The 25,850-nt window shown below is 46.1% G+C and overlaps 1 protein-coding gene across 8 annotated transcripts in view; it reads right to left on the bottom strand.

Moving 5' to 3' along the window:
- vir (VIR_N domain-containing protein) overlaps positions 1-25,850 on the bottom strand; it is a 431,173-nt gene that overhangs the window by 43,103 nt on the left and 362,220 nt on the right. For all 8 annotated transcript variants that reach the window (XR_012887826.1, XM_075881178.1, XM_075881177.1 and 5 more), the window contains 4 exons: positions 11,945-12,063; positions 7,783-7,853; positions 7,467-7,624; positions 395-554 (listed from right to left, as the gene is read on the bottom strand). Coding sequence is in view for 7 of the 8 variants with exons in the window: in XM_075881178.1 (XP_075737293.1) it covers positions 395-554; positions 7,467-7,624; positions 7,783-7,853; positions 11,945-12,063 (508 nt within the window). In the remaining variant the exon portion in view is untranslated. The remainder of the gene's footprint in view (positions 1-394; positions 555-7,466; positions 7,625-7,782; positions 7,854-11,944; positions 12,064-25,850) is intronic.

Consider the following 25,850-nt stretch of genomic DNA (forward strand, 5'->3'; position numbering starts at 1 on the left):
AACAGTATGAATGCATTAAATAATGGTTACAAATAGAAATTAGTGTTAGTTCACTTTTATGTGAACGAGTTACAGATATTTTCTAAAATTGATGACACTGCCCCTGAAAACATACACAATAAAGCTCAAAAATGACTTTTCACTTTTATGTGTAGAAGTTACAGATATATCCCAAAAATGATGACGCTGCCCCTAAAAACATGAATAATAAAACTTAAAAATGACTTAGCTTGATCAATGAAATGCCCATCAATTTAGTTCTACATATTGATGTCTAAGTAAAACGTCAGCAAGGCTTCAACAAAGATTCTACAAGCTTTACTAGTCTAAATGATCAAATGTGAATATTAGCAGAACATAATTTTAAAGCATCAATAAATGATTAAATGTGTACCGAAGTCCCGGCTATCCATGCGAGAATGTTCCCGGCGACTGTAGAGACTGGGTGGACTGAATAAGCGTGTGGAGCTGCTTCGACTGGGCCCTGGCCGGGCAACATCAAACATTGCTCCTCCCGCTGCATCATGACTACAGCTGTGCACACTGACAATGTCCTGCATGAGAGAGAAAAAAAAAGATGATGGTAAAGCCCTCTAAAGCAAAATAAATATTTGGTTATTTTTAATTTTTTGCATTACAGCTCACTATGCTGTAAACATAACAGTACTATTGATTGAGAGATTCGTCACAAGATTTTTTTGAGAGAAATGCGAAATTCAATAAAAATCTAAGAAAAACTGATAGTCAAAGTGGTATAGAGCAATAAAATGAATACCAAGAAATGGGAAGTGAATCTAAGCATGACAAAGGTCTAGGAGGAGCGATAATTTTAAAATTAAGAAATTTGCAGGTATAAAATGGAATCAGTTTCCGCAGAACAGGGTGTGTAGGAGCTCATCGGGAGAAGCCTTCATACCACAGTGGACACAGAACAGGCTGAAGATAATGAGGATGAAGGATAACAAGTTGGGCTAGTAGGTCTCAGTTAAGATTCATGTTACCTGCGAGAAAAATAGACACTAATGAAGACATTCAAACAGACACATCCTTTGAAATGTCTGTAACAAGTATTCCCATTAGCTAGTACAAATATGAATAAAACATAATTTTAATCAGACATTGCAGAAAGCATTGCGATAAGCGCAATTTCCAATTAAAAATAATGTGTGAAGCCATGACACAAAGTAATTCATTTGTCACTGCATAGAAAGGTCAACATCATCACAGAGCAGCACGATTCATCATAGTCATCAACAGCCTATTTTAAGCACACTGCAAAATGAAGGCTCCTCCCAATAATTTCCAGTTTCCCTGTCTAACATGAGCTGATTCCATTTTATGCCTATGAACCTCTTAATTTCATTACCCAACCCAACCCTCTACCATCTTCAACTGCATTTCATTCCCTTGGTATCCTGCAGCAAGTGTCGTGATAAAACAAAAGAGCAGATGTAATCTGACAGCACAAAGGTACACATAAGCATTCAGCCATGATGAGGATGTTGAAGTAGCAATACAGAAGGTGCAGCCCCAACACCTTGTAGCCAAGGACGACTTTAATGTGAAAATAGGAAGGAAAAAAAATGCACAAGCGATCACCAGCTGTAGCATCAAGTCTAGGAAGAACAGAAGAAACGCCTGTGGAAATCACAGAAGGAAGTCGACTATGCACAATGAACACAGAACAGAAAGTGGACATAGAAAAGCCTTGATGCAGAAACAGACAGACAGACAAACAAACAAGAAATAGACTTCATAATATGCAAAGGCCCAGCCATAGTGCAGTACACAGATATGTGGGCAAGATTAAGTGAAAACAACGAAGGCTAGTGAGGGCGAAGACTGCCGTGAAGCTAAGGAGAACAACAAAATGAAATACTAAAAAAAAAGGTCAGCCTATATAGAATCTGAAATAAAACGGATAAATTTAGCATCGCCCTTAAAATAAAATATGATCCTTTAGAACAAGAAGAAAATAGGAAAATATAGGAAATAAACAAAACCATAAAGGTACTGATTCAGAAGCAATTATTGAAATTGGAGTTAAAGCGCCAAGACTCCAAGAGTAAGCAGGGCAACATTATTAGCAATATAAACGATAGTGAAGGCGGCCGAACACTTCTACCATAAGTTATACAGCTCGCAGCTATATCATCTATCGTTTAGTGAAGTCAACAAGACACTGTAGTTCTAAATGTAACGGCAGATGAGGTCAAAGAGGCTTTATCAGATATTCCCCATGATAAAGCAAGAAGAGAAAGCAGCATAATTATATATAGGTTTAAACAAAGATGGGGAGGTTTCATACTTGAGAAACTTGCTACACCTTTTAAACGATATCACAAAACTTCAATGCTGTCACAAAGCTGGAAAAATGCCAACATTTTATTAATACACAAGTAGAGAGATGTAAAAGACATGAATTATAGAATCGTCTGCTCACTTAATATGTATACAATTTATTCATCAAACAGGATAGGAAAAACACTGACTTAATTCAACCTAGAGGAGAAGCAGGCGTCATGGAGCAGTACTGTACCATAGATAATAAATAATTGTTGGGGATTTCTGTTCGAAAACCATGATATGATTATTAGGAATGCTGCAGTGGAAAGCTTCAAAAATTTTAATTATTTGAGGTTCTTTGAAGTGCACCTAAATCTAGGTACACAAATCCCTACTAATTTGTCAGTATAAAAACGCAGCCATCGTGGCCTGCATTCAATCCCATGATCTTTGGGTGAGCAGTTGAGCACCATAAGCACATGAACACTGCGACGGGCTTTCTATGATAAATCACAGCCTTGTGATCAGTCAGATAATGGAGAAATCAGACTACAAGAGGCATTTAAGGGGGGACCCGGCTTTTTGAGACGAAAATCTGCCCAAAAATCTAACTTTCACTTTCTCTATTTTCGCGTTCCTGATGTGTTTCCGCACCTTTTTACAAAATCTGGTTCCCCAATTCTGCACATCTTTTCAATTATCGCAATTTAAAGATACGGTTCTGCGAGCGTTTCCCTTTAAAATGGGCACAAATACCCAGCGTTTTCATCACATGCCACTTCAGAACGGTAGGCTCCATAAGTGCCATTTTGGTCTTGTTCAATAGCTTGATTTTTAGACAATTCTTCAATTCATTTGGCAACCCTGTGTGTTCCAGAGAGGCGAGAAAAAAGCACGTGCAAAAAAAAAAAAAAGCTTTGGCGCGTGACCATTTGTCCGATGAGGATTGTATCAGAATTCTTTAATCTGGTTGGCTTAAGTGCCGTGCCGCCACTGTGCACCGCCATTTTGACTGAGACTACATGTGCCTGCAACCATTCTGCTCGACTTGTCGCTCTGTCGACAGATCGCTTGATCGGCGCATGAAGTTTATCATGCCTGGCAGTGCAAAAAAGTTTCATACGCGCCACCACGTTGGGCGTAAAAGACGAAGAAGAAAAGTGGGTGCAAAGAACGCAGCATCGTCGTGAACAGCCGTTCACGGAGCATCGCCGGACCACGCCACTGACGCCGGTAGTGCATCGGCTCCAGTCGCGCAGTCTACAAGCCACGCTTGTGATGCAAAATTAGATTCTGCGCTCGTGACCGAAGAGGAAGTGCGGGAGGCGCATGCACGAGAACAAGCAGTGCTTCAACAGCTTGGATCAACGCCAGCGACCGTGCGGAAGATCGAAAACTTCAGCCGACAAAGCAGTGCAGAGACTGTAGCGATGGAAGATGCAGCTCCATACACTATCATCCACCTCGACGCTGTAAATGATCTCGTTCTTCAAGCTATACATTGTCACATCTGCTGTGGAAAAGTCAAGCTAATCCACAGTGACCGTAAGTGCAGTTTGGCAGTGAAGCTACATGTGATGTGCAACTGCGGCAATAATGGGGATGCTTGGAGCTCACGTCGAGTAGAGCGCTCGGTAAGATCAAGACCATTTGGGATAAACATGCTTGTGGGACACGCAATGATTTCGACTGGTAACGGCCAGACTGCGATGAACGACATATTTTTCGCAATGGAGCAGTGCTGTTGAGCAATGCATAAGGAGACTTTTCAGCGACATCTGAAAAATCAGCTGGAACCCGCTGTTACGCGAGCAGCTGAGGATGCTATGCGGCATTGCACACATGAAGTGTCATCGCTCTACGAGGGCTTGGGATTTGGACACTGTGGCAACATTGCATTGTGTTTTGATGAAAGCAAGATGACTCGAGGTCACTTTTCGCACATTGGTGTTGGAGCTGTTATGAAAAATTATTCTGATGCTCTTGTGAAGAGCGAGAAATATTTAGATTCATTGCAAATTTCATAGTCAGTCATCTTAGAAGCACTCCTTATTTCAGTTGATAATTCAAGAATAATGGCATCATGCTGCTGAGCATTCTGGAAAAACTTGTTCAGTGATTATTTCCATAGCAAATAAACAGAATACTGGTTGAAAAAAATTGTACTTCATGAAATAGCAATATAAATACACCTAAGTGGTTATCAGCAGATACGGTAGACAAAAACTGTGACGTACAATGCCAGAGGCTCTTACAGTCCCAAGTGCGTTTCCCTAAAATGACTTCAAGAATAAGAAAAGGTTCTTTTTCTTCACGATTGATTAGACTGCTCAGCGTGATATGACACCTTTTAGCTAGCCTCAGATCGGCAACCTCCTCCAGCACTCATCTCTGTGCTGAAACTACACAATTTAACAAACTCCATTTTATTTTTGCAGCAATATTTTATGTGGCTAGGGCGTTTTGACTATACTCTGAAAACCCCCTACTGTGTCCTCTAGAAAGAAGCGCATAAAAAAAAAATCTCACAGGGTACCTAATGCATACCAACGCGAAGGCAAGATCCATTTTGTTTTTAATGAGATAGCAATTAATTGGACATTCTCGACTGGTGCTTGCCATTGCCAGAAGTGTAACCAGAAATTCTAAAAAAATTCTAAAAAGGTCATTTTGCGCTATATATGACAAAAAATTTCGGAGGTGGGGGAGGGGGCATATATGCCAAAAAATTTCAGAGGTGGGGGAGGCACATTCCCGATATGCCCCCCCCCCCCCCCAGCCGCCACTGGCCGTCATGTTTTGTGTAATGTTCCAATTGATAAAATTGATAACATTCCCCGGTGCACCGTGTTTTACAGGCGCGAGCGGGGGCGACAAACGCGGCTAAAGCAGAGATAAGAAGAGGCGACCTATGTTCTTTGCACTGATGGCGTATGCGATAACATCAACCCGCATGACGGGCCTCCCATCGATTGTTATTTAAGCAAAGAGGAATGTGCCGACCATATCCAAGGGATAGGAAGGATTGAGCTAAAAAAGCGAGGGGGTGGGGGTGGGGGGGCGCTCTTATAAACTTTGACTTTAAGGGTGTGATCGCTGGCGCACGCGCTATTTACGGCTGGTATACCCTTCTACTTTGTCCTCTCAACGCGAACAGACTGTGCGAAAAGTGCTTCGCTTTCTAGAGCGGCCATATAAGGGTATGCACGAAGCCTTGATCGCAAGGCAGCCACACCATCGTCGCACCATTTCGGAAGTCCATTCGTATATGCCGTTCATGCTGTACAGGTAGAAGCACACTGGTCTTGAGCAGCGGAGTGCCTGCCTGTCGGCACTGTTGTTGGCCTCGGCTTCTATCTCACGTTAGCTACAAGCTTCCGTTGATGCTTCCATTACAGCACAAGGCACTAACACGCAGTACGACCATGTTTGGTAGGTTCATGGCATCTTTTTTTACACATTTCTGAAGAAAACACCAGCTGGAGCATCCGGCTGGGTTCTCTAGACAAGTCCGATTCCATTTGTATGTGCATCGGCGTGCAAGAGATGTTTCGGGGGCCTCTAGTCACCCAAGTTGCGGATATCGAACACCGCACGTGCAGCAAGTTTTTGCGAGTGCGGGGACCTTGGAAATGATAACCACTCCACTAGCGCTTCTGACGGATGACGTCAAGCCTTATTATTTGGTATAACAATACAATTTGTTAGTATCGCATTAATTTCTAAGAGTGTAACTGAAACTAACAAATTGTATCTTTTAGATCCGATATCGTAACTCAAAAGGATGCTGGCTAAAGAGACAATGATCACTCTAGTTGCTGAAGCTTTTGTCATGTCAGTTATCTAATCGCGAAGCAGATGTCCGTAGCACAGAAAGTTCACAAGCAGTCTCATTATGCCAGCTACTTCAAGCGATGCAGCAGCTTCCCCTTCATCCTTCCCTTCAAAACGAAGCAATAAATGCGATGCCGTTGTTCATTTCTTTTTTAACCGTCACCTATTTACTCTGGAAAGCGAGAAGCAAATGTGTAAGAAGGCATGGCCGCTTCACAGGCCTTCCAACACCAGAGCCGCCAGTGATGGCCTAGTGGCTGTGCGTATTAAAATTGAATTGCGGCTGCTCTGACCAGGAAACATGCTTTTATAAGTGTGATGGCATTTAAAAAGAAAGCACGCGAGAATTTTGAGAACCGGCGCATTCAGCATGGTATGACTGATGGCCACGCGAGAATTTTCAATTCGGACCCTATAGCAGCCTCAAGTTCGAAAGGGCAGGGTCTTTTAGGGGCTTTTACCGCCACAACGATTGTGAACGCGGACGTGCTGGTGGAAGGAATCACAAAACAGCTCTTCTGTATGATGATCTATGGATAAAGTATATTAGAGGAATAGTGTCAATGCGTTCCCACCATTTAGATCTTCTTCTGCAGACGCAAAGCACGATGATTGATTTGTGGGGTTTAACGTTCCAAAACCACCATATGATTATGAGAGACGCCGTAGTGGAGGGCTCCGGAAATTTCGACCACCTGGGGTTCTTTAACGTGCGCCCCAATCTGAGCACACGGGTCTACAAAATTTCCGCCTCCATCGGAAATGCAGCCGCAGCAGCCGGGATTCGATCCGCGACCTGCGGGTCAGCAGCCGAGTACCTTAGCCACTAGACCACCGCGGCGGGGCAGATGCAAAGCACGAAAAATTAGATTGCGATGTCCAGACATGGACGTGACAGACATTCTGGTGACATGTGTGCAGTTATTAGTGAAAATTGCTTTATTACATGCCGCGCAACTCTTTAAATGAACTATTAGCAGCGTTCCTGGAATGTACGACTTCCGCTGATGAATCACCGCACTTTAACATGCACTTTCTTCTAACATATAATAACATGCACTTTCTTTCTGATATTTTCGCTGGTGCATATCATTTACACTAAAACTTATGGGATTTTGCGAGATCACAATGTCAATATTTCAATAATAATTGTTGGACTTAAAATCCCAGAACCACTATATGATTGTGAGAGACGCTGTGGATCATTGAAATTAACCACCATAAACATCAGTGCTGCACATTCCAGCTTTTTTACCAGCTGTAGAGTGCTTAGGTGCTTTTTTTTTTGTATAGCATGAGGACTAACGTAAAGATAGTCGAAATTTATGTGATTGCTGAGCACTTGCCTTTCCTGGTGGGCGCTGATGCGACTGATGGACGAAGTCATCCACGTGCGTGGATGGGGGCCGGCTTGTGTTAGGCGGCCGCGAACGAAATGGATCATTTGCTCGTGACTGGTGGCCTAGGCTAGCCCGAGGCAACCCCCGGCCCCGCATTGGCGCAACTGCATTCAAGGACACGGGATGTGGAAAAAACAAGGAAAAGGCTATATAAAACAAAAACATAAACTATCTAGTGATAAACAGAAAGAGAAAACATTGAAAAATAGCACACACGTGACAACAACCATACTGCAGCAATAAAGCAGAAAATGCAACTCACTGAATGGCTTCTTGGTGCTGGGCTCTGTGCCATCTGATCCCATCAGCGTATGTGACTTTCGCTTGCTTCTCCTGTGTAAGACACAAAAAAAAAAAAATTCATTTTAATAATCATAATATATTATAATAGAATGTCCGTAACAGTCAGCCTTAATAAATACAATTGAACCAGGGTGTCTAGCCAATTGCATAAATAAGGTTCCCTAACTTTATTCAGGTTTTCACTGGCCATTCTAGGTAAAATTCCAGACTGAATGCCATTTTGTAGAAATGAGTCACAAAGCAGATAAAAGAAAAGTGAACACAGAAGATATTTATTGCAATTGCCCTCATTGTCCAAATGCACTTGTATAATGCTTTGAGAGAGAAGATATTTATTGCAATTGCCCTCATTGTCCAAATGCACTTGTATAATGCTTTGAGAGAGTTTATTTTTTCGTGAAACATAGAAGCTGTGTGTTATGCTTCAATGAGAGTCTTACTTGTTTTTTTTTCTTATAGCTCTTCAATCACCATTGTTGTTCTGTGCCAATTTTAATGTTTCCTGTTTTTTTGTTTTTTGTTCGCAGCTTCTATTAGTAGACTCTACAGGTGCTGCAAACTCTCTTCACCATCCACTTGGTAATTTCCAATTTCAAGGTGTCACTTGCCACCAAGAGGGCATCATGCATCTCTCTATGGTATCAGCAATATTTCCAACAAATTCTGAGAAAGATGCTCCTTTTTACCAAAAAATCCTCGCTCTTTACCACAATGTTGTCATGAAATAAGCAGGAGATAATAATATTAATCATATAATTGTTAAGGTTTACCGCCCGAAAACCGTAATATGATTATGAGGGACATTGCAGTGGAGGGCTTTGCAAATTTCGACTACCTGGAGTTCTTTAACGTGTACCTGAATCTAACTACACGGACTCTATGCACTTTTTCCTTGATCAAAAATGTGGCCACAACACAGAAATAAGCACGAGACAAGTTTCACACAGAACTGCAGCTCTTTGCGATTCTAAGAGCATATATTTGTTTACAGAGTAACCTTAGTTGCTTCCTGTCAAAATGTGAAAGTTGCTCCTATGCAGTGTTTTCTGAGCACACTTTCACGTAAGAACAATGGGCAAGCTCTGCTTGTAATCTGGTCGTCCGCTGGTGCTGAGTGAGAAATCCAAGTGCCAGGGTAAGATGCGTGGGGTCAGCTACTAAAGTCAAAGCGCACACAGGGTACAAATAGCTTGCCTCCACAGAGAACTTGCGCTTAAGCGGCAATATCTCCACCACTTTCTGAGCAACAGCTTTGATAAAAGAAATGCAGCCTTTCTTGAAATTTAAAATTGCAAGCTGTGACAACTTCTTCAGAGCTCATTTTTTGCCAAAAGTCCAAGGTCAGATGGGCCTATCTTTATTACATTTCTTGCAATTCTTCAGTACAGTAATTGAGCGAAGGCCAGCTTTGTTGATAGAGTGCTGCTTAATTTGTTCCGAGGAAAGCATGACATGTAAGCATAACGTTGCAGAAAAAAAGGGGGGGAAGGGTGGGCACAGAAAGCTATTTTTCTTCTATTCTCCAATGTCTGCATACTAGCCTTTGTCTTGAAGTGAAGCTTAAAACACACTGCGCCTACAAAAGTAATTAAGTCAGCGTGCACAATGACAAATGAGCTCAAGATCACACAAGAAGCACAGAGCCATCTATTTGCCACTGATTGCCACCATCATGGCATGGTTTTAAAACTCATACCCTCACCTTACCAATCTCGCTATAATTGCATACAACAGCTGTGCATAGGAAAATGGGGCAAGAAAAAAGACAATGGTGATAACGGCAGGTGTGATGAAATTCACTTCCTTGTTGGATAAACTCAAGACTGAAAACAGCTGCGAACTGATGCTCCATTCAAAAACTTCAAAACCAGAATCGTGTAGCAGTGTACTCTGAAAGGAGTGCACTTGATTCTGATCACATGCAGTGATATAGAAAAGGCACTCAATCAATAGGCTTAAACGTGCCAATGATTATGTTAGATTGTAGAGGCTGAACTTGTGCAATCCTGTGCCACATTGGCAACTTAGCAATAGTAAAGCGAAGCCCTGTGCTGTTGAGTCATGCACTACATAGGGCGACAAAGATTGCCGAAGAGAGAGCACCAGTGATGACTCTGCACTTGCTCCTGCACCTCATTGCCGCGGCAACAAGCATAGCCTTCGAGGTTTGCAGCAGCTACTCAAAAGAAAGAGTCATGGGATGCCAGTTTGTATGCCTCCTGGATATGGGCAATCCTTAAAGAAACCATCTCATTGACTTTCCTCACTCAATTAATGTATTCCATGACAATTCCCTGACATTTAGTAGCAGCTTCATTATTATGAAATGGCACCATGAAATACAATGAAATCCTAAAGCACACATGATTTTGTTGTATTTGGTGGCACTGTTTCATAATTATGAATTTATACCAACTCGCCCTAGTCAGTCCTGCTTTTCTTGGTGGCTCGAGTTCGAGTTTACTGTTTTCCTCGTAGCTAGGTGCCCTGTAAATTTTAATGTAACAAACTTAAATATAACGAAAGTTTTAATAGAACAAAATAATAGACTAACTTTGCATCTACAGAACACCTATGTATTTTAAAACTACAATATAATGAAGCATTTTTATCCATGATATCACTGCAACTGATTCTCACTACCACTGCAAAGGAACAACGAGGTCATAAATTTAAACTTGCTGGGGCCAGTGATGAAATGAATAAGTTACGCAGTTCCACATTGTTACACATTTCGGAAATTGCACGTTGCACAACAAAGAGCAGGCTCTTCAGCGGAGCAGTCTTCTATAGTAGCGATATGGAGGAAAAGTGGAACATGAATGCTTTTCTTCTCACATATGCATTAGGAAGATGAACGTGCATGCAAGAAAAAAACTCTAGTGCACTGTTATTGTATTGAACAGTATACACCCTGCAAGTGGTGCAGTTCTGTATTTCTCGCTCTGTATGTCTTACGCCAGCACTTGTTTCGCCAAGTTCTTTGTAGCAATGAGTAAACTGTGGCAAGCACGAGTGGCTGTAGAGATAATAGCACCAAATGCCACAAGCCCTCAATCCCCTTCCAAGCGATCACCATAATTCAGGAAATGAATGTTGCTGACAGGGCTGGTATCATGCAAGCCATCTCAAATGAAGAAAAAAAAGTTGTTGCTGTTTGCATTGCGCTGCTGCCGCACTTAGGATAAAAGACGTCACTTCGAAGTCGAAAGAAGTTATTTTTGATTCTGGACATCGCATATTTTGCCAAAGTAACCTTCATTACTCTCCCCCCCCCCCCCCCCCTTCTAGAAAGAAAGGCCAGATTCAGCTATTGCCCTTGGAGCCACAAATTAGTATACATGGCGAAGCAGCATTTCTAACAAGTTTCAGTAATCGAAAGTTCCCTGGATGCCATTTTTTTGCATTGTGGGGGTGCTATTGCCTTCTGTAAAGTCATGTGCACCTGATGGCGAACATGTGTCTTGCGGATAGGCTGCATTGAGGTTCAACAGCCGCTGAGCAGTTGGTGGTGCAGTTCTCACACAGGTGCTATCATCATCATCATGATTATGATTAGCGTGGTAGCACCAGGAGTGCCGCCTAGTGGAGAGGCTAGGTGGCCGTACATAAAACGTGAGAGAGCATCTTTGGTGTTGGGGCAGGGTTCAGAACGGACATTTCCTGCAGGGAATCTGCGGGGTCTGGCAACCGTGAGTAGTTTTCCGTGGGTCCCTTGTGCTAAGTCGAACATCGGCGACGACACCTTCACGTTAGCTTGTGTTTGTTATGTTGATTGACTGCATCAAAATATTGTGTAAGATTGTTTAGGGTGTCATTAGTAACATATTTGATTCAGCTGGCGATATCATCGTTTGTAAAAAAGTTTGAATAAATGTACATGTGTTTTGGTTTGCCTGACCATGTCTGCTGTGTCTGTCTGTACAAAGAGCGTCGTTCTCCTCACGAAACCTCACAGCGTTTCAAACACCTCCTTAATTTAAAGATTTTTCATGGTCCCAATGATTTCAAATAAATGAGTTTTTACATTTATTATGAAACACACACTCACAGTGTTTTTTTTTTTACCTAATTATACCACAACTACTTCACATTATAGGACAGTTTCAAATATTACTCACAGGGGTGACTTGGTGCTATCCACCCTTTCATCCCCAGGAAGGACCAGCTTATCCAATTCGCTGTTCAGGTTGAAGTCAGGCAGTGTGCGCTCCATCATAGAGACCAGGTCAACCTCGACCTGCCAAGTACAAACAGTGCAAAAAATAAATCTGTTAAAATCAAGCTACAGCAAGTAGCACAAGAAGCAAGGAATACAAACTGTATGTGTTTACCGTGCTATAAATGCCCTGACGAGAACATAAAGAGGGTATTACATTCATTAGTGAATGCAATATCCTCTTAGAATGTACCCACTACAAGTGCATTTAATACTACCACTAATGAACACTCATAAAGAGGGTATTCATTAGTGGTGAGCCTGAAATGACTATATCAGACTTACAGATCTTTGAGCACAAAGATAAGAAGTTATATTGCATAAATGTTAAAGAGGTAGTAGTCTTGATGTGACGTACAGTTAGACCTTGGTACAATTACCATCTATATAAAAAAATTCTCAATATAATCAAGTACTTAACTCACATGTTTGTTTGTATTTCAATATAAAGATCTTTCTCTGCTGATGCAAAGGAAGGTGGACACAAATCTCTTCAGCAGTTGCTGGGAGCGAAAAAGTTGAAATACATGGTTATTGCAAACACATCTTGCAAACTGTGTAGTGTTTTACAGAGCCGCTGCAGAAGCAAAGCTCAATTTTTTCCATCAAAGGCTAGCGATGGTTTGTGACATCTCGAAGATGATCAACTAACGACGGCAGTTGCAGAATAAAAGAGGTGTGTGAACTAAGCTCCAAATACTGGAGAGGACTCACTAACACTCTGCACCTAACGTAGTAGATGGCCCGAGGTGTTGCGGGCCATGTGTCAGAGTCTCTTTGCCTTGCTGTGTGTGTCTGTATGCTTAGATAGAAAGCGTAGCTTAAGCATAATGAGCAACAAAATGGGTTTCGTAGCTTATTTTAGCATGTGTTATTTTTTCAAACTGTTGACTACTTGCGCTGTGAAAGAAGAAGTGAATGTAGACAAGTACAGATGGACGTCATAGAGAGAGAAAATATAATGAAAGGCAGGGAGGTAAACTAGAATTGAAGCAGCCAGCTAACTACTGTACACTAAAGGGAGGTGGAAAAAGAAAGAAAGAAAGATGGAAATAAAAATGGAGAGAAAAGCAGACGCAGGAAAAAAGAAACAAATAAATTAAAATAACGTGTAGGGCGGGAGTACTATAGCTTATTTAAAATAGGCCACTGCCACCCAAAAAGTTTGCTAAGCAGCTCCTTCAGTCTGCGGTTGGTAGCACGTTAAATTATCCTGGGACATAACAACCGTGATTATAAAATTAGAAGCATCCAAATATCTATATGAGCCTTCTGGTTACATTAAAATGCCTGTGAATTGATACATTTGTGTAACCCACACATGCTACACACCGGGAGCGTAGCTGGAAATTTATTGCTAGTGGGATTACCCAGAAATGGGCAGGGTCCGTCATTAAAAGCACTAATGCACATATTCTGGGAAAAATGGGTTCGTTGATGGGACCTGTACAAATGGGTAAAATTCTTCAAAATATTCTCCCCTTTATCAAGAGACTTGCACAGACGTGTCTGTCACGCCTGGAAGGCCTCTTGAAAGCCCTTGACGAGAAAGTCTGTTTGGGGCGTTGTAACATACTTTTAGATGTTTTCACGCTCTCCCAAATGCTTTCCCTTCACTCCTCCATGGTATGCCACGCTGGGAGAGCGAGGAGTGACGCTTAACCCCTCTTCCCCGGTAGCGGATGTTGACTGTGGCGCTGCGTGCGAAGTCTCCCGGGAGGTTTCGTGCGCGCGCATTGGGAGTGAGAGAGAGACCTCTCCTAAGACGACATGTGGGTAAGCACGCTTTTCTTTTCCGTCCGTTGACTCCCTTTGTTTGGGGCTCGTTCGGACTTCCCCAACAGCGCCTTGCGCCCGCGGCCAACGCTTACCTTATGTCGCCCCCCCTTCCGAACGCTAGACCGAAGAGTGGTGCGGTGTCCTAGTGCGTGGCCAGGCTGTGCCGACCCGTATCTCTCCGAAGCCAACGCAAGCGCCTTTGCCCTCACTCGAGCTACCTGACCTTTGTCCCGGTGTCTCCATGAAACACTTTTACCACGCAGACGTGCTGGCGGCACCTCTGTGTAGTACTTCTCGCCCGTGGCGTGGATAAGCCTATTTGCTTTCTCGCCGCGCCTTTGCAACGGGCTCTGTACTGCATTTTTGGTGTTGCAACCTTGAGCAGTAGTGCGTTTTCGCCATGGCGATAGTTAACAGGTGCCCTGTGGCTCGCTGCTCGCTGAGACCGAACCCAGGCTAGTGGCCGTACGCTTTCAGGATACGTGTCACTACACAGGCGCCCAACGTGGTATCAAAAGCTCTAAACTTTTGACTGCTCTTAGCGAGTCAGTTTGTCTGCGCAGTTCGGGCTCGTCGCAACATGCCTGCTTCGTGGCATTTTGTCCGCTGACCCTTTTAGGTGGATGCCGCGTTGCACAAAGAGGCCATCGCCACTATCAACAGGCACCCTTCGGCAACCGTCCGTCTCGTCACCCCCTTTTGCGGTGAACACACCACCAATGTGGTAGCTGATGCGCTATCTCGTGCCCCCTGTTGTCTGCCGAGAACCTGGATTCCGGTGCGACGGCCGCTCGTGGTGCCTTAGCCCGTGCAAGCGTTGGGGGCGAAAGTGGCGAAAAGTGGGAGTCCCCATGAGGACGACCTTGGCTGCTATTCAGGTAAGCGGCGCACTGCATAGCGGCCGAGTGGGGGAACTTTCCGAAGGTCACTGTGCCGAGAGCGAACCTATGACGCCGTGCACGCGGCGGTTGCTGCGGTCCTGAGTAGGCACGATACCGGACTCCCCCCCTTCGGGAGAATGGGAAACGCTTTCGGCAGCGAAGAGCTGCTGAAGGTTAAGCAAAGTGATTCGTTTAGAGTCTCAGAGAAACGAAACGCCGTATACGCGGCTTGCTCAGCGGTGGGCGCCGATAAACTGTCTCGAAGAGACGGAGCGCTGTTACGCTGCTTGTTCTGCAGCGGGCACGAATAGGGGGCTGAAACAGCGTGTGTCGCTGAGTTCCCGGTGGATTCATTTTGCTGGAATATGACGGGCTCCTGCTGAACTATATATATAGCCACTGACGACGGACGAGTCCATCAATCCGTTTAAGGTGACTATGCCCAAAAAAGTCTTTTCACGACGAACTCGTGGCCGGTCACATGAGTGGCTCGAAAGTTTTTGCAAACTGAGCAACGTAGTGACCTGGCTTGGCACGAAGCGTGACATTTATCGCTATTCCGTGACTGCCACGTCTGAAAAACGGTGGAACCAAGGGTTGGCAAGCCACCCGGTCTTATGAACCGATTGTCAGTGAGTGTCCGTGGCGCGTACTAGCTGAAAGATCCCCTTTTAAGAAAACTCAGCCGTGCCCACATCGCAGACCTGAAGCCCTTTGTCAGGGTCTGACAAGCTTGCGCCAGTGCCCTGCGGCACATCGTGCAAGCAACGGGCACACCCAGGAAGGCGGGCGCATTCAGACCCCGCACCGGTATAATCTGAGGAAGCGGTCACCATCGTGATTTTGCGCCGGACGGGCGACTTCTCCGCAACTGAAGGCCCTCAGTTTACTGTCTAGCCTCAGTATAGGTTAGTTTCTTTACAGCTTGTTCTCATAAAAAAGTTGATGCTGCCCAGTTTGCTGGCAGTGTTCCTTCTTTAAGTGTTCATGTATTTTTAATGTTTTTGTCTTTTTGTGTCTAATACTAAGTGTTCATTTGTATTTGCTGTTTTTATGTTCTTTTGGCCATATATCGAGCGTCATTTTTGCTGTGTTTAACTTTTTCTTCCGTGTTTATTTCGTCTACCGGTGAAGAGAGTTGTGACCTTGAGTATCGGTGCTCATGCGTGGAGAGAGGGACGAAGGACTCTTTGCGCCTATGCTCACGCAGCTGTCAGCGGTGTGTGTGTGCGTGTGTAAGGACGTGGCACTTCTGTGCGTACCTGTAAAGAGTGCGCGTCGTGGCTTCATACCGTCGACGTGGACACTAGAGGTGCTGGGGGCACTGACCTACTGACGCCGCCCGCCGCGGTGGTCTAGTGGCTAAGGTACTCGGCTGCTAACCCGCAGGTCGCGGGTTCAAATCCCGGCTGCGGCAGCTGCATTTCCGATGGAGGCGGAAATGTTGTAGGCCCGTGTGCTCAGATTTGGGTGCACGTTAAAGAGCCCCAGGTGGTCGAAATTTCCGGAGCCCTCCACTACAGCGTCTCTCATAATCATATAGTGGTTTTGGGACGTTAAACCCCACATATCAATCAACCTACTGACGCTGTGCCCCGCTCTCGGCCGTCACCAAGAAGCCCCGCTGCCTTTTTCACCATGACTCCAGCGCGAGGCCAGCTGACAGCAGCTATATGCTGCCAGCCAACGCCAGGGCACCTCACAGCCAATTCTAGTTCGGCCTCCCTGATCCCCGATGAGGCCCGGCTTCCCAGTGTGGTTCCCCGATCATCCATCGAGAAATGCGGGAGCTCCAAGTTACAACCGAAGAGTGACGCTTAACCCCTCTCACCCGGTAGCGGATGTCGACTGTGGCGCTGCGCGCAAGGTCTCCTTGGAGGTTTCGCATGCACGCGTCAAAAGTGAAAGTGACCTCTCCAGACACGTCATGGTGGTAAGCACACTTTTCTTTTCAGTCCGTCGGCTCCCTTTGTTTGGGGCTCGCTCAGACTTCGCCAACAGCGCCTTGAATCTGCGGCGAACGCTTACTTTATGTCCCCCCCCCCCCCCCCCCACTGAACGCTAGGCCGAAGAGTGGTGCGATGTCCTAGTGCGTGGCCAGGCTGCGCCGACCCGTATCTTTCCAAAGCCAACACGAGCGCCTTTTCCCTCGCTTGAGCAACCGAACCTTTGTCTCGGTGTCTCTGCGAATCACTTTTACCATGGAGACATGCTCGCGGCACCCCTGTGTAGTGGCATGGATAAGCCCATTTGCTTTCCCGCCGTGCCTTTGCAATGGGCTCTTTGCAGTGGCTGTACTCTTTCATGTACGTGTCACTACAACATTGATGAATATTTACATGACATATTATCACATATAAAATTGAACCCCGCTACAACGAACGTTGCTTCAACGAAATTTCTGCTAGAACGAAAAATTCTCGGTTTACTTGTCAGCAGTCCATAGGAGTTGATCATAAATACTTTTACCAGAATGAACACAATTTTTTTTTTTGCAGTTTGCGAGAATCGAGCGTGCCCTCCTCTTTGGCACCTCGTTCCTCAGCTTGCTTGAGCGCCGGGAACATGGCCATCGTGGTTTCGCTGTCAAGCCCTTTTGTCTGCTGCAAGTCGTGCGTTAGTTGTCCCTGCATGGGACGCGTGTCCGAACTTGCCCAGACAACGCACCTCCTCCTTACGTCATGCTAGCACACGCCACGGTGCTCTGCCGATCCTCATTGGCCGCCCGTGACAGTCCGTCCCTCTGTAACTTGCCTTCGCCCGGTGCTCACCTGCAGACGGGCAGATTCACACAGGCCTGCACGAGAGATTGAAGCACTGCTTTAGCAGGCGGCTTCTAGTACATGCGCTCACCTGCCGCCCTTTGTGTGACGGCCCTAGTGCCTACCGGCAACTGTACACTCGGTCGGTCTTGCGGAGTTCCCTACCGGTCCGCAAGTTTGTGATTGTCGCACTGTGCTCTATCTTCAGTGAATAAACCTTTGTTTGCTGACGACCTGCCTCGAGTGCAATCTCTGCGCTGTGTCAGAGAATCGATAAACCCGGCCGTAGGATCTTTGTACGCAACGGCAGTGGAGATTGTTGTGTCCCTTCTCGGACGCTTCGTAGGGTAAGCCTTTAGCAAACCCATCTTTACATAACTGGCATCCAACGTGGGGTCGACGTGGCTTCAGAGTATACCTCCTCGAGGCGCTCGTTCCAGTTCGACACCGTGACAACGGACTTGATCTCGTTTAATGCAGACGAACCCGACATCAAGAAATATGGTTGCTTCAGCAACCCTCTGCTTTCGGTCACTGAAAGAGATCTTTTTTTTGGGGCCCCCTACAGTGATTACCGCTCAAATGCAGATTACAGTCCTAGCCAAGCCAGTTGTGGGCTTTTTCAGCTGTTAGAGACGCACGTGCGTACGGGCTCGCCCTATGTGTCGTCTCCTCTCGCTGGCGTTTCCTTGTCAGCAGCGCAGTTGACTACCCAACACACTGCACCTAAGCTTTCTTTCCGGGACCACTTAGGTGTCAGCACCCATGGGCTCACTGACCCACCTTGGACACGGGTGCAGAAGGTTGACAGCGTTGTCTACGAGCAAGGTCGCTTTGAAGACGTTGCCGCTGCTTTCAACGCTTGCATGCCTCAGGCACTCAACCCTTTTGTGGCCGTGCCTGCTTTGAGGAAATCGCTGCTGCACACAACTGTGGCACAGCTTCTAAATGCCTTGTTGGAACCGCATGCTCGCAGCCTTGTGCTGTAAAGGGAGACCCCCCCGATTCCCCTCAACCAAGTGCATCGAACAGCCTAAGGGTACCTCTGCCCGAGTACAGCAGTTATTCGGACCGCATGAGTGCCACGGAGTACCTCGAGGCGCTGCATCACTATCAGCAGGTGATGCGGCTGAATGACAACCGCATCACCTGCTGATAGTGATTGCCTGTTGATAGTATTGCCTGTTGCACTGACAGCCCAAGCGGCATGGCGGTATCAACTTGTAAGCCACCAAGCTCAGTCGATGGAGGAGTTTATGGCGCTCTTTCGGAGCGAGTTCCTTCCTCCTGACTACGAGCGCCGCATGCGTCGTGAGCTAGAGTTTTGAACACAGCATTCCGACGAATATCTTCATGAGTACGTCCAGGCTTTGCAGGAGCTCCACCTCTTTGCCGACCTTACGACATCAGACGCTGAGAAGGTGGAGTGAGAATTCACCAGGCTCATCCAACCTTCGCCGTTACTTTCGCAGCGCTCCTTGTTGTGATCTAAATGAGCTGGCCTCCAATGCGAACCAGATTCAAAGTGACATACTAGCGGCGAGAGCCTATTGCTCAACGCCACATCTGTCTGCTTCTCTTGAGCCTGGTTGTGCGTGGGCTAGTGGTGACTCATTACCTTGTGTTCAGCCTAATCACAAGGTGGCCTCGGCCGCCAGAGAACGAGAGGCACCCGCTGTGTCAGACCGCTCTCTTGACCCGTACTCGTACACCTGGGCGCCGCCGTGGTGGTGTAGCGTCCAATGTGCTCACTGAGCTGCTGACCCGCAGGTCACGGGATCTAATCCCGACAGCGGCAGCTGCGTTTCCGATGGAGGCGGAAATGTTGTAGGCCGTGTGCTCAGAATTGGGGGCACGTTCAAGAACCCCAGGTGGTCGATATTTCCAGAGCCCTCCATTACGGCATCTCTCATAATCATATGGTGGTTTTGGGGCGTTAAACTCCACATATCAATCAATCGTACACCTGGGCGTGCCCTTTTGCCTTGCATAGCGAATGAGAACGGGACCCCCATGCCCCATTGGACGAGGGGAGATCCGATAGCGGAGCCCCTCGCGCAGCTAGCGAACGGACACCTCCTAGCTCTAATGAGGCACCAAAGCCCCTCCACTGATGATGGAAAAGGCATCATCTGCTACTGCCACGTGGCCCCACTGCACACGAACATGCAGCGCGCCTCAACCGATGCAAAGGCCTGCTCGCCCGTCAGGAAACAGGGTGAGCCGTCGTTGAGCTCCCCCTCGTTGGCGGTTACAGCAGCGCGAGAACACCCAACCTCTGGCACCGATGGCGTGTCGCGCTGGACGTGACTTTCTAGCCACGGCGGCACCGTTCATCACCCGTACGATCGCTGGTCGAGAGTTTGCAGCGTTGCTGGATAGCGGGACTTCGATCTCTCTGTTCGATAAAGAGGTTGTGACTCATTTGCGTCACTGCTTTGTCCACAGCCGAGCTTGCGACACTGCCTTCTAACTCGCCAGTGGTACAGCCACTTCGTGCGGCGCTGCACAATTGGTAGTGCGATGAGAGAAGCGTGTACGCCGACAGTGTTTTGTGCATCTCCTGGGTCTTTCCATGCGGTTATTCTCGGTCACGACTTTCACAAGAGAGCAGGAGGAGGGGAGACAAAACGGAGCCCCACCGACCCTTGTCTCTCACTCCGATGCCAAGACTGGCTCTTTGGGAGGCAACGGCCTGGCTAGACTGCACCTGCGCGCGCTTGTTTCCTTACAGCCTTCTTGATTGATTGATTTGTGGGGTTTAACGTCCCAAAACCACCATTTGATTATGAGAGACGCCGTAGTGGAGGGCTCCGGAAATTTTGACCACCTGGGGTTCTTTAACGTGCACCTAAATCTGAGTAGACGGGCCTCTAACATTTCCGCCTCCATCGGAAATGCAGCCGCCGCAGCTGGGAATCGAACCCGCGACCTGCGGGTCAGCAGCCGAGTACCTTAGCCACTAGACCACCGCGGCGGGTCCTTACAGCCTTCTCAACCGTCACGAATACAATGGGAGAGTTTCTGAGTATGTTTTGCCACCCATCGGCAGTAGGGGCGGAGCGACCCTGCCATCGCATCTCCTGCGCCGCGCACACGGTACAAGGAAAATTGTCGATGTGAAACTGTGGAACAAGGGTTCTTGACGATGAGGGGGAGGGGATTACTCAAGAAGTCGGGGGTAGAGAGATCATCTCTCCTTAAAAAAACTAATGTTATCATACAGCTCGACGCATTATTTAGGTGTGCATGTGCTCGTCGATAATACAAGCTAAAGCTCAGTAAAAATGCGGAGAAGTGGCTAACAAGGCATAGCGCATGAAGCATAAAGCATTGGCAACGATCAGAGAGAGATTGAGAGATAAACAACGCTGTATCTCTTCTGCAAGCGACGAGCACCAAACACCTTTGGCACTTGCTCTAGTTGGAAAACGAGGCCGCAATTGAAGGTCGCTTACAGAAATGACGAGCACACCTTCCCCTTGGCAACTATTTTCTATTTTTTTTTTATTTTTACAAATGCATCTGTAGTGGTTTTCAGGGCTAAAAGCTGCTTGACAGCTCTTTGAAACACGTACCTCACTTGTATCTCTTAGAGTTAAAGAGCTAAGTAAAAAAAAAGTGGGCTTTTGCTGCTGAATAACCCGTTCGGACGGCATGCCTTGGAGGAGTGGCGTGCATTGTCAAGGTGTTAACACCACCTGTAATTATTAATTCCAGAGACCCGGAGCTTTTTTGCGTTCCTTTGTACTGCAAGCCACATCTATGAATAATGAGAAGAATGCAGCTGCTTACACTCGCAAGCCGCTTGCTTTTGAACTAAAATCTCTAGTCCAAATCATTTCTGCGCTATACTTCGAGTTCGTGGAAGAACATGTTTAGGAAGAGAAACTGACATCCCAACTTTCCGGCAAGTAAACAGCTTTTTTTTTTTTAATTCTCTTGTGGCTCTTCAAACAGGTTGTTGCCGATTTCTCTTTCCCTCTAGTGAGACTTGCTTTATTCTGGTATTTGCTCACCGCCGCTGCATTTTGTTCAAAGCTTTCTCAATGTTCCGTCTGCAGTGATTTTTCGACTCGGGAAGACGGTCGTACAACCTTCAGTACGAGCAGTACGTATGGATACATATTAGATGTGCCATGGTGTATTGTCATGTTCCGTATTGCAAGTCCTGTTCAGAAAAAACACCTGGTGTTTCTTTTCACCAATTCCCAAGCAATGCTGATCTGTGCGCTAAACGGCAAAAGAATATTGCGAGAGAGAATCTCATCATCAACGAAGAGTCTGCATTGACTGTCATATGCAGCAGACACTTCCGCGATGTAGACTATGTGCCTGCGTGCCGCATCAGAAATCTTCTTTCCGAATCTGCGCCCACTCTCTTCGAGGACTATCCTTCCTACAAGAGACCAAGTGCTAAGAAGTCCCACAAAGATTCTCCCATATTTAGCTGCCCTGAAAGCGTTGACGGCAGCCACTCCCGACGATCCGCAGATCTCATAGCCGAAAAATTCCTAAGAATTCTCCTCGTCAACCACACAAACCAACTGACTGACGCAAACGACAAGCCTTCCATGTACACACACAAGCCGACTAGGAAGCATTTTAGGCTGTGAACAAGACATTTGTGAAGTCCGGCAAAGTTTTTCACTTGGAAGTCTTCAACTATTGCCAGTGCTTATGAGCAATGAATATTTATTTTCAGACCTCAAATTGTCTACACGTTTGATGGCTTCAAGCTCTTACATTTACACATTTTTCAATAAACTTAAGCTCGATGCACCTAGCACAAATAAGAAGTCAAAACAAACCATTTCTGTGTCTTCAACAATTAGGCAACTTGTTTTTCAACGCGCGATGAGTGGAGAAGCGCGCCCAAACTCATGTGTTCGCGCTCTGTACAGAGCGGCGGAAGATGGCAGGGTCGCAGCGCCCTTCTCAAAGGAGTGCATTACTTCACTCGTTGCGAAGGCCGTATAAAAGGGAGCGCGCAGCAGCAGTCTAGCCCGGCCGTGGGTAGGCGCGGCGGTAAACGGTCCGTGCATACCGCTTTCTGACATGCTTTGGCCGCAAAATAACAAACACAAAGTCTACACTAAATGACTTTGTGTGTGTTAATTTGCGGCCAAACCATGTCAGTAAGCAAGTACCAACTAGGCCAACAATCAGTATTGTTACAGCATACAGCTTTCTCTCAAAATAGTGCTACTGCGGTGAACAAGGTCCCAGCTATGCCTGTGACCACCTCAGTAAGCAGCAGCTCGAATCGCTCGTCGCCACCTTTGCACGACAGCTAGTAGAAAAGGTAGAGCACGTTTGTCATTGCTGTTGACTCGTTTCAGTGATATGTTCACGAAACGACCGGGTCGCGACCCTCTTGTGAGGCACTGTATTGACACAGGCGTTGCACAATCGTGGAAATGCAATCCTTGCCCTGTCAGTGTGGCCAAGAAAAAAGCAATTGACCAGGCATTAAATGAATTGATTGAGGCCGGAGTTGTTCAACACTCAAACAGTCCCTGTGGTTCACCAGTGGTAATGGTCCCCCCAAAAAAGAGGGCTCCTATTGGCTGTGTGTGGACTACAGCTGGCTGAACAAGGTTACGAGAAAGGATGCCTATCCTACGCTTAGCGTTGAATCAATTGTGGCAGCTCTAGGTGGCGTCTGCTACTTCAGCACCTTGGACACTAAATGCGGTTACCTGCAGGTTCAGATGGAGCCAGCTGACGCGGAGAAAACTGCGTTCATCTCTCACAAAGGTCTGTACGAGTCCACCCACATGCCCTTTGGCTGCTCTGGAGCTGGAGCTGGAGCTATGTTCCAGAAATTGATTGATCGGATTCTAGGGGACGCTAAATGGCAATTTGCCATGGCGCACCTCGATGACATTGTCCTTTTCTCTCGAACGTTCTAGGAGCAACTCCACCACTTGGAAGATGTCATTGGGAAGTTCCGTGCCACCGGGTTGACCCTGAACCCGAAGAAAGCTCAAGTAGCTGAGGCTTGCACTTCACTATTGGGCTTTACCTTCAGGAGTGGTCGTGTTCTGCTGTGCAAGGGGAAGGTACAGGCCACTGTGGAGTGCCATACTCCCATGAATATTTAGGGCCTGGGGCCCTTTTTAGGCACGGTTATTACATGCAGTTCATCCCAAACTTCACAGACCTCCAAGCGCCCTTGACCGTGCTGCTGAAAAAGTCTGCACGATGGAACTGGGACCCAGCGCAAGAGCGAACTATTAAGGTTTTATCCAAAGCTCTAGTGGTCACAGCTGATCTGAAGCTGCCTGACCTCAACAGGGAGTTCGTTGTCCAAGCGAACGTGAGCCACCTAGGTCTTGGGGTGGTGCTGCTTCTGGAACACAAGGACGTCCTCCAGTCAGTCGCCTTTCTCCTGGGCTCATGCAGCCAATCGACAGTCAAGATCCCTGGCGAGTTGTGGCCTGTGACATTATGGAATCCTTCCAAAGAAGCTGGAGAAGCCATGTTTTTCTCCTGGCTGTCACAGATCACTTCATGAACTGGGCCGAGTTCAATGAAACTTGTTGTCGGGCTAGTTGGTTATTCGTCATATTGTAAGATATTTAGCGTAACCTTGACTCTCGCAAACACTCACACATCCACTCGAGTAACACACACGACACTCAGTGTGTGAGTGCTTGCGAGAGCCGACTTTTTTTCAATTAGGAAGTTAACAACACACACAATCTGGAACAAATTGACCGAGGTCTTTACCCGCTTTGGCTTTCCGGCAGAGTTCATCATAGACAATGTGTCCTATTTCACCGCCAAAGTGTTTGTGGATACGTATGCTGCTTTAGGAATTAAACACTGCAAAACAACCACATATCACCCACAGGCCAACCCGTCTGAGCGAATAAACTGGAACCTCAACCCAAATGGCCATTTAGGCGCGGCCTCTCCAACTCGCCTGCGGCTTATTACAGCCTGATTCGTAGCCAAGCCAGGCCAAGAGTGTCAAACATCAAATCAAAATGACAGTGCATGGACGGGTTCGGCGGACTAGGTTGCGATGCATCATGCAGAAATGTTCTCACAGTAGCGACGTAACAGCGGGTTTGCATTACATGGGATTCTATGAGAGCTATACAGGGACCGATGAAAGACAACGTAGCAGCCGAAAAAATCCAGCAGTGAGTAATAGTAGGGTGCCACAGTATATAGATACGTACACATATACGGTGAACAACGGCGACGCCGACATCGACGCAGGCAGCGAAATACAGCCGAGAGTGTCCATATAAGTCGAGCCCACATATTACAGTCCCACTTAGAACGAACTTTTGCTTAAAACGAACAATATTCGCGTGACCGTGAAAATATACATTGGTTCAATGGCACAAAATCGCACTTACAACGAACTCTTCGAGCGCCGCTGATCGGTTACAGCGAACTGAGTCAGCGTCTGCCGAATGTATTATGAAAGTTTCTTTTAATGTTCCTATCCCAAAGGCCGCTCAGTAAGATGAGGCACGCATTTCATAAGTCTAGGATCGAAAGTAGCAGTGAAATATGGACTTAATGTCCATTTATAATAATAAGTAAGGATGCATTTTTTTTCACGTACCAATGAATAATAATGCATACACCGCTTTTTTGCGATATAAATGCCCAGCCTTTTCCGTTTCTAGAACATTCGCCTGTTGCAGCAGAAAAAAAACAGCATGGTTGAGCAACCTTGGTGGTGATAAGATGAAGTGCTACTGGAAGTTCCCCACTCATTTGGTATCTTGAATGGGTGCAGTACTACACAAAATTTTCTTGCGTGCACTCACATAAAGAGCAATTACGTATGGGCATGTGTGCTAATTTCTCTGCTACAGGTGAATCAAGCAGTGATTCCTTAATTGTGTTCTATAGCTCAAATGCCTAAATAGAATTAGATTCATCAGATATCAGCCACTGAGACACTAACCAGTTTGAACTCTGAATCCAACAGAGGAGCAACTCCTCGGAAGCATGTGAGGCATGGAAATTCTGACTGGGACAAAGGTGATAGTAATCTAATTTGCACATTTTTCCAAGCACGTGAACGAAACTTATTTATCTTCAAGCATATACAGTGAATTCACACTTAAGTGAACTTCGAGGGACCTCAGGAAATAGTTCACTTAACTGAAGGTTTGCTAAATTGAACACCCATTAAATTAGGGAGCAGCACTGAGCGCAACAGAAATCGAGTTAGAAGTGTGAAACTCAATTTATTTTGAAAAAAATTATGTAATTTTCATTTGGACTGGCATCCTAGAGTGCAAGAATAGGCTAAGTTGTCTATAGAGTTTACGTTTCTATACAATGCCTCTGGCACAGCTGGTTCAGTCTCTTGCAACTTTCTAAAATATCCTACAGCCTCTGCTGGAAATCC

The sequence above is a fragment of the Rhipicephalus microplus genome, chromosome X (genome assembly GCF_043290135.1).
Source record: "Rhipicephalus microplus isolate Deutch F79 chromosome X, USDA_Rmic, whole genome shotgun sequence".
Classification (NCBI taxonomy): Eukaryota; Metazoa; Arthropoda; class Arachnida; order Ixodida; family Ixodidae; genus Rhipicephalus; species Rhipicephalus microplus.